This window comes from Pan troglodytes, chromosome 20, assembly GCF_028858775.2.
Source record: "Pan troglodytes isolate AG18354 chromosome 20, NHGRI_mPanTro3-v2.0_pri, whole genome shotgun sequence".
NCBI classification, from domain to species: domain Eukaryota; kingdom Metazoa; phylum Chordata; class Mammalia; order Primates; family Hominidae; genus Pan; species Pan troglodytes.
The window spans coordinates 57,151,065-57,163,414 of NC_072418.2; the positions used below are offsets into that span (position 1 = coordinate 57,151,065).

At 49.0% G+C, this 12,350-nt stretch overlaps 1 protein-coding gene across 2 annotated transcripts; it reads right to left on the reverse strand.

Moving 5' to 3' along the window:
- Positions 1-1,538: 1,538 nt before the first annotated feature.
- LILRA5 (leukocyte immunoglobulin like receptor A5) lies at positions 1,539-11,463 on the reverse strand. Of its 2 annotated transcripts, XM_016936813.4 has the most exons (9): positions 11,089-11,463; positions 8,648-8,826; positions 7,484-7,600; positions 7,004-7,088; positions 6,802-6,837; positions 6,331-6,615; positions 5,881-6,183; positions 2,187-2,237; positions 1,539-2,038 (listed from the first exon to the last, which is right to left on the reverse strand). In XM_016936813.4, exons 3-9 carry the CDS (start codon positions 7,484-7,486, stop codon positions 1,902-1,904), a joined length of 900 nt encoding a protein of 299 aa, XP_016792302.3. In that variant the 5' UTR covers positions 7,487-7,600; positions 8,648-8,826; positions 11,089-11,463; the 3' UTR covers positions 1,539-1,901. The 2 variants fall into 2 exon arrangements, with proteins under 2 accessions (XP_016792302.3, XP_003316722.3); XM_003316674.5 differs by lacking the exons at positions 8,648-8,826; positions 11,089-11,463 and having other exon boundaries at positions 7,484-7,633.
- Positions 11,464-12,350: the final 887 nt, after the last annotated feature.

Sequence of the window (12,350 nt, forward strand, 5' to 3'; positions counted from 1 at the left end):
TCAAATCTTCTCATTCCACTCACCCAGCACCTTCTGTGACCCCTGAGTAGGGTAAGGCATGGAGTGAGAGTGAGAATCACCCCCACTTTCATGACTTTCTTCATCCCTTTCTGAGATGGGATTGCTCTATGACTGGTCCCTGCTGTTTTTCCTTCCTTCTATCCCAGGCCAGGGCTCTCCTAGCACAGGGATGCATGCTAAGGGTTTAGAATCTTAACGGATGTGGTGCTTGGAGCTCCTATACTGAGACCAAAATCTTTAGGGGTCACTGGGGTGTGACAACAGGTGTAAGGAGGAACTATGTGGACCACAGCACTAGTAGGTCCCCCTGTGGGCTGAAGTCAAAGGGCTTGGTGTAAACTTGGCCTGAGAGAGTAAGGCCATGTCTTTCAACCGATGGTTTTGGGGAGGCACAAGTGACCTGTCCTTGGACAGACAGAAGGTACCCAACCAGATCTCTGAGTAGCACTGCAAGGTCAAGTTCTCTCCCAAGGACACTAAGGGCCCTGGCTCAGACAAATGGGGGGTTTCTTGTACATTTCTAGGAAATATGAAGGTTGCAGTGTGTACAAAGCAGCCCCTTCCCACATGTCCTGGACCCCGAACTGAGGGACTGGCCTCCTCTCTCTCAGCTCCTGTTAGACTCTTGTTGTGGGTCTTTATAATCTCCAGGCCTCTCACTCTCCTTTTCTAAGTTGCTCTCCTTGGACCACTGCCTCATCGTATCCTCTACTCTAGGACCCTCTCCCTGGACCCTCATCCCAGGGATGACCCTGGTCCCAGGACCCTGAGCATATAATCAAGACAGGGGGCTAGGCCAGGCGCAGTGTCTCACCCCTGTAATCCCAGCACTTTGGGAGGCCGAGGTGGGCAGATCACGAGGTCAGGAGATCGAGACTATCCTGGCCAACATGGTGAAACCCAGTCACTACAGGCCGGGTGCAGTGGCTCACGCCTGTAATCCCAGCACTTTGGGAGGCTGTGGCAGGCAGATCACGAGGTCAGGAGATCGAGACTATCCTGGCCAACGTGGTGAAACCCTGTCACTACTAAAAATACAAAAATTAGCTTGGCATGGTGGCGTGCGCCTGTAGTCCCAGCTACTTAGGAGGCTGAGGAAGGAGAATTGCTTGAACTCGGGAGGTGGAGGTTGCAGTGAGCCGAGATAGTGCCACTACACTCCAGCCTGGGTGACAAAGCGAGACTCCGTCTCAAAAAAAAAAAGAGTGAGTGGGGCTTGAAGGCTACAGACAGGAGGTTAGGACGCCATTTTGGATTTATCTTTTCCTGGAGGGGATCTGATCTTCTCCCATGGATTTAGTTACTGGTTCAGGTGTGGAACTCTGAACTGAAGAGATGGAGGCTCAGTAAAGCACACGGGGAGTGTGATAATGAGAAGTGAAGTGGACTGTGTGACACGCCAAGGACCAGAGCACGCAGATGTGCAGAGATGTGGACCCAACGCTGCCTGCCATGTGGGATGTAGCCTCATGTCTCGGGCTGGGAAGAGAAGGGAATTCAACCAAGGGAAGTCAACATTAATAGAAAGGAAAGGTGTCACATTTTAATGGTCCTCCATGGATCACCCCAGACCAGTGTCCCTGCACTCAAACACCCATTCCTCCCTCTAGAAATTGCCAGAGGCTGAGGCAGGAGAATCACTTGAACCTGAGAGGCGGAGGTTGCAGTGAGCCCAGATTGCGCCACTGCATTCCAGCCTGGTGACAGAGCAAGACTCCGTCTCGAAAAAAAAAAAAAAAAAAAGAAAAGAAAGAAAAAAAGAAATTGCCAGCAGACAGTCCAGATGGCATAGGCCTCAGATGGTCTTCCCGAACCTCCTAGGACCATCAGATTCACTTCCAAGGCTCCAGCATTCAATGGTGCATTGTCCTCTCTTCTGTTCACCTCCCAGCTGCAGCTTGGGGGCTTCTCTGGCTGTGCCAATCCTGAAATATCAGAATCCCAAGGACCACCAGGATCAAGCCGGCCATGCCCATGCGGATGAGATTCTCTACTGTGTAATCCTGAAGGTGTGAGGCTGGGGATGGTGGACAAAGAGGTCACAGAGGTCAGGGCAGATCAGTATCACCCAGGACCCCTGGATGTCTCCCCAGGGCACCCACATCATCTTGACAGGACCTGACCCTCTGTGCCAGTTCCATAACTGAGAGCATCTCCTCACTCACCAGTCCCAGAGTCAGACTTGTTTTGTGACGGACTGAGGTTATCAGCTGCTCCTGAAAATCAAAACAGGGGAAGGGGAAGGAGAAGTTCTTGAAGCAATCTGAGCCCAGCCTCTCCCCTGCGCTCTGCATTCTCCTAGTTCCCTGTGCCTCTCAACATGACTTTTATGGAGTTTCTCCATAAACCCTCCCTCTGCTGGAGCAGGGTTCCCTCCAGTCTCCTCACTGAATTATTTCAGCTTTCCTTTGTTCTTTGAATTTAAACTTTGCTCCTGAGTCATTTGGGAAAGAGCTTTCCTGCACCGTGAAAGCTCAGGATCTGCAAGGAAAGTGGCCCCCAGAAGTCACTGAGCCCTTTGTGCTCTCTGTGCAGCCTGGGACACAGGAGCACATAAGCCAATTCCGCCAGAGATGAGAGTTTCACGGATCCACCAGCTGAGGACCCAGGCTCCATGGATGATGGCTTGGTCCTCAGGGGCTCCTGAATGTCAGAATCACAAACAGCTGCCTCCCCTTCACGCCACCTCAACCACCTCACCAAGTGTTTCATCATACAATAAGTCTCTAGTCAGCTAACTATTCATATAGTCAGTCATATATATATATGTATGTATATAAATGTGTGTGTGTGTGTGTGTATATATATATATATATGGTGTTACAGAGGCTCATAAAACAATTTCTGCTTTTAGGGCCAGGCGTGATGGCTCATGCCTGTAATCCCAGCACTTTGGGAGGCCAAGGCGGGCAGATCACGAGGTCAGGAGTTCGAGACCAGCCTGGCCAACATGGTGAAACCCCGTCTCTACTAAAAATAAAAAAATGAGCCGGGCATGGTGGCACCTGCCTGTAATCCCAGCTACTTGGGAGGCTGAGACAGGAGAATCACTTGAACCTGGGAGGCAGAGGTTGCAGTGAGCCCAGGTCGTGCCATTGCACTCCAGCTTGGGCGACAGGGCAAGAGACTCCATCTCAAACTAACAAACAAACAAACCAACAAACAAAAATTTCTGCTTTTATAAGGTGTGAATCTAGGTGAGAAGACCAATAACAAACATGTAAAAGCCCTCCATGTCAAATACATTAAGCATGTAGATATACATATAAAAAATATATGCAGATATACCTACACTTATATTCAGATGTAACTTATATAACCATACATAAATATGTATATATGTAAAACTTTAGATATTTATTTAAGATGCAGTTACATGCATATTAATACTTGAAGTGACAAAAATTGATATGCGGTTTAGAAATAAAAAATAAAATTTCAATTTTCTTATAGTTAATATAAACTTTATCAGTAAATTTGGGGAGATCAGTTGAAAGATAATTGAAAGGGAAAAATGTTATAGCAAGCTAAAATGAAATTAAATGAATATACTCAAACTAAAAGCTTTCTCATGTGTATATCTTACTTAGAAATATAAATGAATCAGGCTGGGCACGGTGGCTCACGCCTGTAATCCCAGCACTTTGGGAGGCCTAGGTGGGTGGATCACGAGGTCAGGAGATCGAGACCATCCTGGCTAACACAGTGAAACCCCATCTCTACTAAAAATACAAAAAAATTAGCCGGGCATGGTGGTGGGTGCCTGTAGTCCCAGCTACTCGGGAGGCTGAGGCAGGAGAATGGCGTGAACCCAGGAGGCGGAGCTTGCAGTGAGCCGAGATCACGCCACTGCACTCCAGGCTGGGCGACAGAGCAAGACTCCATCTCAAAAACAAAAACAAACAAATAAACAAAAGAAATATACATGAATCAAATACTTCACTTAAGAATAATTAAAGTAGTTGAATAATTTTTTAAATTAGACTAAATGTACACATTCTTGTGAACGGAACTTGAAAACACTTATTAACTTCATTAATAAACTTCAATTTTATATATTAATAATAGAAATATTTGCTATTAACAACTAATTTTATACAGCAAATGTAAATATTTAATTATGCCCCCAGGACAATGGGAGTGGAATTACTTGTTTTTAAATCATAAATCCATATATCTTAAAGAGACAAATTTAAATATTCAAATATTGTTTTAAAAGATTCAGAAGAAGAGAGAAAAAATAGACAAGTATGCCCAGAAAATGCAGAGCAGCAATGAACAGCAGACAAGACGTGCTGTGAATAAGTTCCTAACTTCCTCCAGGGAGCAGGTGCGTGGCCCCTCCTTTGTCTCAGGGGTGCCCTGAGCACAGAGGCCTCCAGGTGAGCACAGGAGGGGCCGTGTGAGTGGTACCCACAGCTGGGGCACTTCTCTCTAAAGGAGCAGGTCTGGCGTGGACTCCAGCTTCATCACAGTCAGATCCCACAGAGGCCTGAGCAGCCTCCTCCCCTGTCCTGAGTGGGCTCAGGGACCCCGCAGGTGTGGGTGAAGGGCTCCATCCTCAGGGGCTCTTGGAAATGAGAAGTGAGAGCTGCCAAGGGAGCGTCCGTCTGTCCTCTCTCCAACTCGCCTGCCTCTCTTCCTCCTCCATCAGCCCCAGCATCTTCCCCATGTTCCAAGTCAGGCCTGGACCCCACATCCTGCTGACCAGGTCTGTTCTCCTTCCTCTACTCATCACTCATCCCGCAGGATAGGGTAGGGGCCTGGGAGTCTTGTAAAGCTGCATGGTTTTTAGTAGAAAATCTGAAACGCTTCGTGTGATGTGTGAGAGAGAGGAGATTCTAAACAGCGGGGTTTTTACACATCTTTGCTTTCTCACAATATTGTGGCTTCGTCTCACGAATCTCAGACCCCAGCACTGATGGATATGATTACATGTACCTGCAGCTGCCCCTCTTGGCTTTCTAACCCTTGCGAGGCATAGCTATTGGCAAGAGCAGACCAGGTCTTAGGGTGAGTGATGGGAGCTGCTTTTCTAGGTCTAGGATGAGCCACATCTCAGATGCCCCACAAGGTCAGAAATGAGGGGGGTTTGGGGGTCACTTCCAAGCTCAGGGGGAAGTCAGCCTGGGAGAGCCCAGCCTGGGGCTGCCGGCCAGTGGAGGAGGTCATGTCCGTCCTCCTTGTAGAGAGCAAACCTGTCATAGCCAACATCAGAGTGACACTGGAGGGTCAGGTTCTCTCCAGGGACCACAACAGGGCCCTGCGGGGTCAGAAGGGAGGGCTTTCTAGACACACCTGGAAGGAAAAAGGAGCCAGGACTGCAGGGGCTGGTTCCTCCTGTAAACCTCCTTCTGGAGTCTCCCTTGCTCTGTTTTTCTTTTTCTTTTTCTTTTTCTTTTTTCTTTTTTTTTTTTTTGAGACAGAGTCTCGCTCTGTCACCCAGGCTGGAGTGCAATGACACAGTCTCGGCTCACTGCAACCTCCGCCTCCCGGGTTCGAGCGATTCTCCTGCCTCAGCCTCCCAAGTAGCTGGGATTACAGGTGTGTGCCGCCACGCCCAGCTAATTTTTGTATTTTTAGTAGAAATGGGGTTTCACCATGTTGGCCAGGCTGGTCTTGAACTCCTGACATCAGGTGATCCACCCGCCTCGGCCTCCCAAAGTGCTGAGATTACAGGTGTGAGCCACTGTGCCCAGCCCTTGCTTTGTTTTTCTTACCCTGAATTTGCATCCCTAGGATTTCTGTGTTCTCCTTCCCCTTTTTGTCTTTCTTAGCAGGGGCTGCCCTGCCTGTAAAGCTCTCCACAACCTGTCTGGCTTCCCTGAATTGTACTAGAGAAGGCTGTGGCTTCCTCACCTGAGACCGGAATCTCCAGGAGGTCACTGGGTTCTGACCATACCTGCAGGATATGCCTGCGAGAGCCATAGCATCTGAGCATCCACCTGTGGCTGGGGGTCACAGGGCCCACAGGGAACAGGGCCTGGAACTGCCCACTGGGGGTCAGCTGTGAGTCCAAGGTCCAGGAGAGCTTGTGGTCTCCTTCCTCAGTCAGAATGAACCTGTTGAATCTCAGCCATGAGCCACACTGGAGGGTCATGTTCTCTCCTGAGGTCACCACAGGGCTGGGCAGGGTTGAGAGGGTGGGTTTGTTGTAGAATCCTAGGAGAGAAGGAGGCACCGTGTTAAATGGGGCTCACACCTCCCGCGTCATCCCCAGGGCTGGGCTGTGAAAGGGAGACACCCCTGAGAGCCGACCCCCTTCCTGAGGGCAGAGCCTGGGGCTGGGACCCCAGAGTGTCCTCTCACCTGTCACCACCAGCTCCAGGGGGTCGCTGGGCTCTGACCAGCCTACAGGGCTGTAATAGTAACAGCGGTATCTCCCTGCATGGTGCTCTGTCATGGATGGGATGGAGAATCTGGCCTTGTTCTTGGGCTCCAGTGGGTTCTGTGTGTCCCAGGGTTCTGGGCTTCCCTCTTTATCTAGACGGTATTCCTGGGCCTCCAGGGTCCCCTGACACCGGATGGTCACAGGGTTCCCCCGGCTGATCACAGAGCCTGGCTCAGCCCAGAGGGTGGGTTTGGAGAGGTTCCCTGGAAGGAAATCAGAGTCTGGGCTCCAAGACCTCCCCACCCCTCAGATCCCAGCTCTCAGCCCCAGGACCCTCCAGATGTCCCCATCAATCACCCAGAACTGCAATCTCCACCCCCAGCTGTCCATGGGTGGCCCTTTGTTCCCATTGAGGAGGAGGGACCTGGGACAGCTGGGGACAGACTCACCTGCCTGCACGTGGGTCCTGGGGCCCAGACTCAGCCCTGGAAGAGAGTTCCCTGTGAGAGATTTGCCTCTGAAGCCTGAGCAGGTCCTCTCTTGCCTGGGAACCTCCTAAAACCCTGGAGTTTCCTGATAGACAAGGGCCTCGTTATGGGGTGGGGTCCCTCCCAGACTAGGGTGCCCCTTCCCTGAGGCTTCCAATCTCACCGAGGCAGAGCAGAGCCATGAGGGCAGGGCTCACGGCGTCTCCTCCCACTGGCTGCAGCTGTGCAGATGGATGAGACCATGGTGCCTGGCAGGACAGAGAGACACACAGGGTGTGGCAGCTCGGAGGCTGGGTCCTTCTTGTCATAGGATTTTCTCATTCTCATCCCACAGAAAGGGGAACTGCTCTCCCCAGGAGCCTGGCTCTCATTTCCCCAGGGCTGAAGTGAAGTAGTTGAGACTACAGGCACCAGGCTCTCTGCAGACATTTCAGACAGAAGTGGGGTCTCCCTTCCCCGGGCCACTGTCTGCTTGATTTATCTTTATCTCACTGAGAGCCGGGACACAGCAGCAAATAGACCCGGTGCCTTCCTGAGTCAGCCCCTTTCAGGTGAGGGTGACCTCCTCCCTCTCAGAGCCTCCCCATGGGGTCCCCCTCCCTCCTTCAGCCCGTCCATGAGCTCAGCGTTGCGGGGTCCTTACCATGGTCAGTGATTTTTCAGCCCTGGAGATGCTTCAGGGAAGATGCAGGTCCATGCCGCAGGCAGACTCAGATCAGCAGAGACACGCCTGACACCTGGCTGTGTAGCCCAGGCTGAGCTGCATGTGGCAACGAGCACAGAGGAGAAATGCAGGGAGATAGGGGAGGAAATCATGACCCTTTAGTGGCCCTGGAGTGTTTTCTTTCTAACCAATAGTACTCTCTTTCTTGTACTTCCCTTAATTTTTTTTTTTTTTTTTTTTTTTTTTTGCAACAGCGTCCACCTCCATCCCACCTCCAGTAACAAACCTCTGAATCGTTTCTGCCTCCACTGTGCCTTCTGTTTCTTTGGGCTTCCCTCTATACCTCAATCCATGTTCAACATTTTCGGAGTAATTACTTAGGCTTTGTTTTAAAATTTTCATTCTTATGTATCTATTTATTTTTTAATTTTGTGGGTACATTACTTACGTTTGGGCTCTGGTTTGCTGAGTAGGGAGTTGATTTCTTTCTTTCTTTCTTTCTTTCTTTTTGTTTTTTTGAGACCGAGTCTCGCTCTGTCGCCCAGGCTGGAGTGCAATGGCGCTATCTCGGCTCACTGCAAGCTCCGCCTCCCGGGTTCATACCATTCTCCTGCCTCAGCCTCCCGAGTAGCTGGGACTACAGGCGTCCGCCACCACGCCCGGCTAATTTTTTTGTATTTTTATTAGAGACAGGGTTTCACCATGTTAGCCAGGATGGTCTCGATCTCCTGACCTCATGATCCGCCTATCTCGGCCTCCCAAAGTGCTGGGATTACAGGCGTGAGCCACTGCGCCCCGGCCAGTGGGGAGTTGATTTCTATGTAATTCCTGATTATTATCTATGGCTTGTGTGATCTTGGGCAGTACTGTCTCATCTCTGAGCCTCAGTTTCCCTGTGTGGAGCCTGTTGTCATGAACCTCACTCATCACAGCGGATGTGAGGGTCAGCCGTGCTTGGGTCATGGGAGAGGCTCAATCATGGTTAATGTCTAGACTAGATTAAGACATGAGGGGTTGGGACATGAGAGGATTCTGGTTTCAGTCTCTATGATTATGTCACAGAGGTGCAGAAAAAGCATTTGATAAAATCCTGCATCCCTTCATGATAAAAATTCTCAACAAACAAGGTACAGAGGGACATACCTCAAAATACTAAAGGCGATAGGTGACGAAATCCCAGCCAATATAGCAAGCAGGGAAAAGTAGAAAACATTCCCCCTAAGAACTGGAGCATGACAAAGATGTGCACTGTCACCACTCTTCAACGTAGTACTGGAGGTCCTCGCCAGAGCAATCAGGCAAGACAAAGAAATAAAACACATCTAAATTGGAAAAAAAAAAAGTGAAATTATTTCTGTTCGCTGATGATATTATCTTATACCTCAGAAACCCTAAAGACTCAGCCAAAACACTCTTAGATTTGATAAAGAAATCCAGTAAAGTTTCAGGATATAGAATCAAAGTACAGAAATCAGTAGCATTTCTGTACTCCAATAATGACGAAGCTGAGAACCAAGTCAAGGAGGCAATCCCGTGGACAGTGGGTGCACAAAAATAAAACACCTGGGAATATATTTAACCAAGGAGGTGAAAGATTTCTACAAGGAAAACTTCAAACCAGTGATGAAAGAAATTGTAGATGACACAAACAGATGGAAAAACATCCCATTCTCATAAATCAGAATAATTACTATGATTAAAATGACCACACTGCCCCAAGCAATCTACAGATTTAATGCAGTCCTTACAAAAATACCTTCATTTTTCACAGACTTAGAAAAAGAAACCTTAAAAGTTATATTGAGCCAAAAAAAGAGCCCAAACAGCCATAGCAATCCTAAGCAAAAAGAGCAAAGCTAGAGACATCACATTAACTGACTCAAAGTTTACAAGGCTATAGTAACCAAAAGAGCATGACACTGGTATAAAAATAGACATATAGGCCAGTTGCAGTGGCTCACGCCTCTAATCCCAGCACTTTGGGAGGCTGAGGCAGGTGGATTACGAGGTCAGGAGTTCAAGACCAGCTTGGCCAACATGGTGAAACCCCGTCTCTGCTAAAAATACAAAAGAATTAGCCAGGTGTGGTGATGGGTGATCTCAAATTAACAACCTAACATCACAACTAAAAGAACTACAGAAGAATCAGCCCGGTGCGGTGGCTCACGCCTGTAATTCCAGCACTTTGGGAGGCTGAGGCGGGTGGATCACAAGGTCAGGAGATCGAGACCATCCTGGCTAACATGGTGAAACCCCGTTTCTACTGAAAACACAAAAAATTAGCCAGGCGTGGTGGCGGGCACCTGTAGTCCCAGCTACTCGGGAGGCTGAGGCAGGAGAACGGCGTGAACCCGGGAGGGGGAGCTTGCAATGAGCCGAGATCACGCCACTGCACTCCAGGCTGGGAGACAGCAATTGGAATGCAATTTAGAAATAAAGTGAAATTTCAACTTTTGTGTGAGTTATGTACATTTTATTAGTAAATTAGAGGGGATCAATTGAAAATAATTGGAATTAAGAAATTCTGTAGTAAGTTGGTATAAAATAAAATAAATGAACTCAAACCAATTACTGTATCATGTATACCTAGCTTTTATTTATAAGGAATAAAAGACCTCATTTACAGATTATTCAAGTGATTGAATAATTGTTTAAATTGAAATAAATATATAAAATTCTTATAAATAAAATTTCAAGACACTTCTTAAGTTCATCAATAAACCTCAATTTTGAAAGTTTAGGATAGGAAAACTTAACATAAATAAGAAACTATTTTCTAAAGCAAATATATAAATGAAATCAAGTCCCAAATTAAAATGATAAGTTTATATATTCATGTATTGCTTTAAATGTTTCAGAAGAACAGAGAGTAACAATAGACAAGTGTGCACAGAAAAGGCAGGGTAGAAATGAATGACACACAAGCCGCGCTGTGAATAATTCCCTAACTCATCCAGGGAGCAGGTGCAGGGTCCCTCCTTACTCTCAGGGGTTCCCTGAGCACAGAGGCCTTCAGGTGAGCACAGGAGGGGCGGTGTGAGGAGCACCCACAAGTGGGGTGCTTCTCTCTAAAGGAGCACGTCTTGGGTGGACACCAGCCTCATCCCAGTCAGATCCCACCAAGGCCCGAGCAGTCTCCTCTCCTGTCCTAAGAGGACCCAGGGACCCCGCATGTGTGGGTGAGGGGCTTCATCCTCAGGGGCTCTTGGAAATGAGAAATAAGAGCTCCCAAGGGAGCATCCATCTGTCCTCTCTCCAACTTGCTTGCCTCTCTTCCTCCTCCATCAGCCCCAGCATCTTCCCCATGTGTGAGTCTGGCTGGACCCCAAATCCTCCTGATCCAGCCTGCTCTCCTTCCTCTACTCATCATACATCCTGCAGGACAGGGTAGGGGCCTGGGAGTCATGCACAGCTGTGCTGGGTGTTGCTTTTAGCGGAAAATCTGAAACAGTGTGTGATGTGTGAGAGAGGGGAGATTCTAAACAGTGGGGTTTTTACAAATCTTTGCTTTCTCCTAATACTGTGGCTTCATCTCACGAATCTCAGACCCCAACATTGATGGATACAATTACAATTACATGTACCTGCAGCTGCCTCTCCTGGCTTTCTAACCCTTGCAACACACAGTTATTGGTAGGAGCTGACCAGGCCAAGGGAGGGCTGGGGGACGGGAGCAGGTCTAGGATGAGCCACAACCCAGATGCCCCAGAAGGTCAGAAATGAAAGGGCTTTGGGGGTCACTTCCAGGCAGCTCCTTCTTATTGGGATGGGAAAGGCCAGGGCGGAAGGGGAAAAGCCTTTCTCAGAAGTTCTGAGGTAGGATGTGGGACTTTGGAGGCGGGGACTCAGGCACCACACCAGATTGAGAACTAGCTAAAACAGGGCGGAGGGTGGAAGCAGCTCTTCTTAAGACACGCCCACCAATGTGGCATCTCGGTTTACCATTGCCATGGCAACCCCCGGAAGTTACCGCCCTTTTCCACGGCAAAGACCCACTGACCGGAAGTTACCGCCCTTTTTCTAGGAATTTCTGCATACCTGACCTTTAATTTGCATATAATTAAAAGCAGGTACAAGTGTGGCTGCAGGTGTGTTTCTGAGCTGCTATTCTGGGCACACTGCCTGTGGGGCAGCCCTGCTACCCTAGGAGCAGTACCTCTGCTGCTGCTGTGCTCGGCCACTTGACTAGAGGTTGGCGTAACCCTTAAGGGGTTGTGTAACAGGAGCTCACCCTTAAATTTTTTTTTTTTTTTTTTTTGAGACGGAGTTTTACTGTCACCCAGGCTGAAGTGCAATGGCGCCATTTCGGCTCGCTGCAATCTCTGCCTCCGGAGTTCAAGCGATTCTCCTGCCTCAGCTCTTAAGTAGCTGGCATTACAGGCACCCGCCACCACACCCTGCTAATTTTTGTAGTCTTTAGTAGAGACGGTGTTTCACCATGTTGGCCAGGTTGGTCTCAGACTCCTGACCTCAAATGATCTGCCCGCCTCAGCCTTCCAAGGTGCTGGGATGACAGGTGTGAACCACCGCGACCGGCCTAAATTCTTTCTTAGGCAAAGCCGGGAACTCTTCTGGGCTATGCCCCGATTTGGGAGTTCACCTTCCCCGCATTATCTAGTTATCAGGAAGAGATGACGGGGATAGCGAGTGAGAGGCAGAGAGACTTTCAGCAGAGGCAGGGACAATTAGGAGAGAGGCGAGATGGCTAGACAGCAGAGATGGTGACAGTCAGTGATCAGCGGAGGGGTGGCAATGGGTGAAAGACACGGAGAGGTGGCACTGGGCTAGACAGCCAGAGGTTGCTGAGACAGTCGGAGAGACAGCGGGGCGGGGCAGTCTGTGATCA

Bases quoted from the DNA above. Each gene is read 5' to 3' on its own strand.
- LILRA5 (XM_016936813.4), bottom strand. The intron at 6,838-7,003 runs GTGAGATTGGAA...ACTCTCTTCCAG, and splicing joins CATGGCTCTGCTCTGCCTCG to GGCTGAGTCTGGGCCCCAGG. The intron at 2,039-2,186 runs GTGAGTGAGGAG...CACCATCCCCAG, and splicing joins CAAGTCTGACTCTGGGACTG to CCTCACACCTTCAGGATTAC.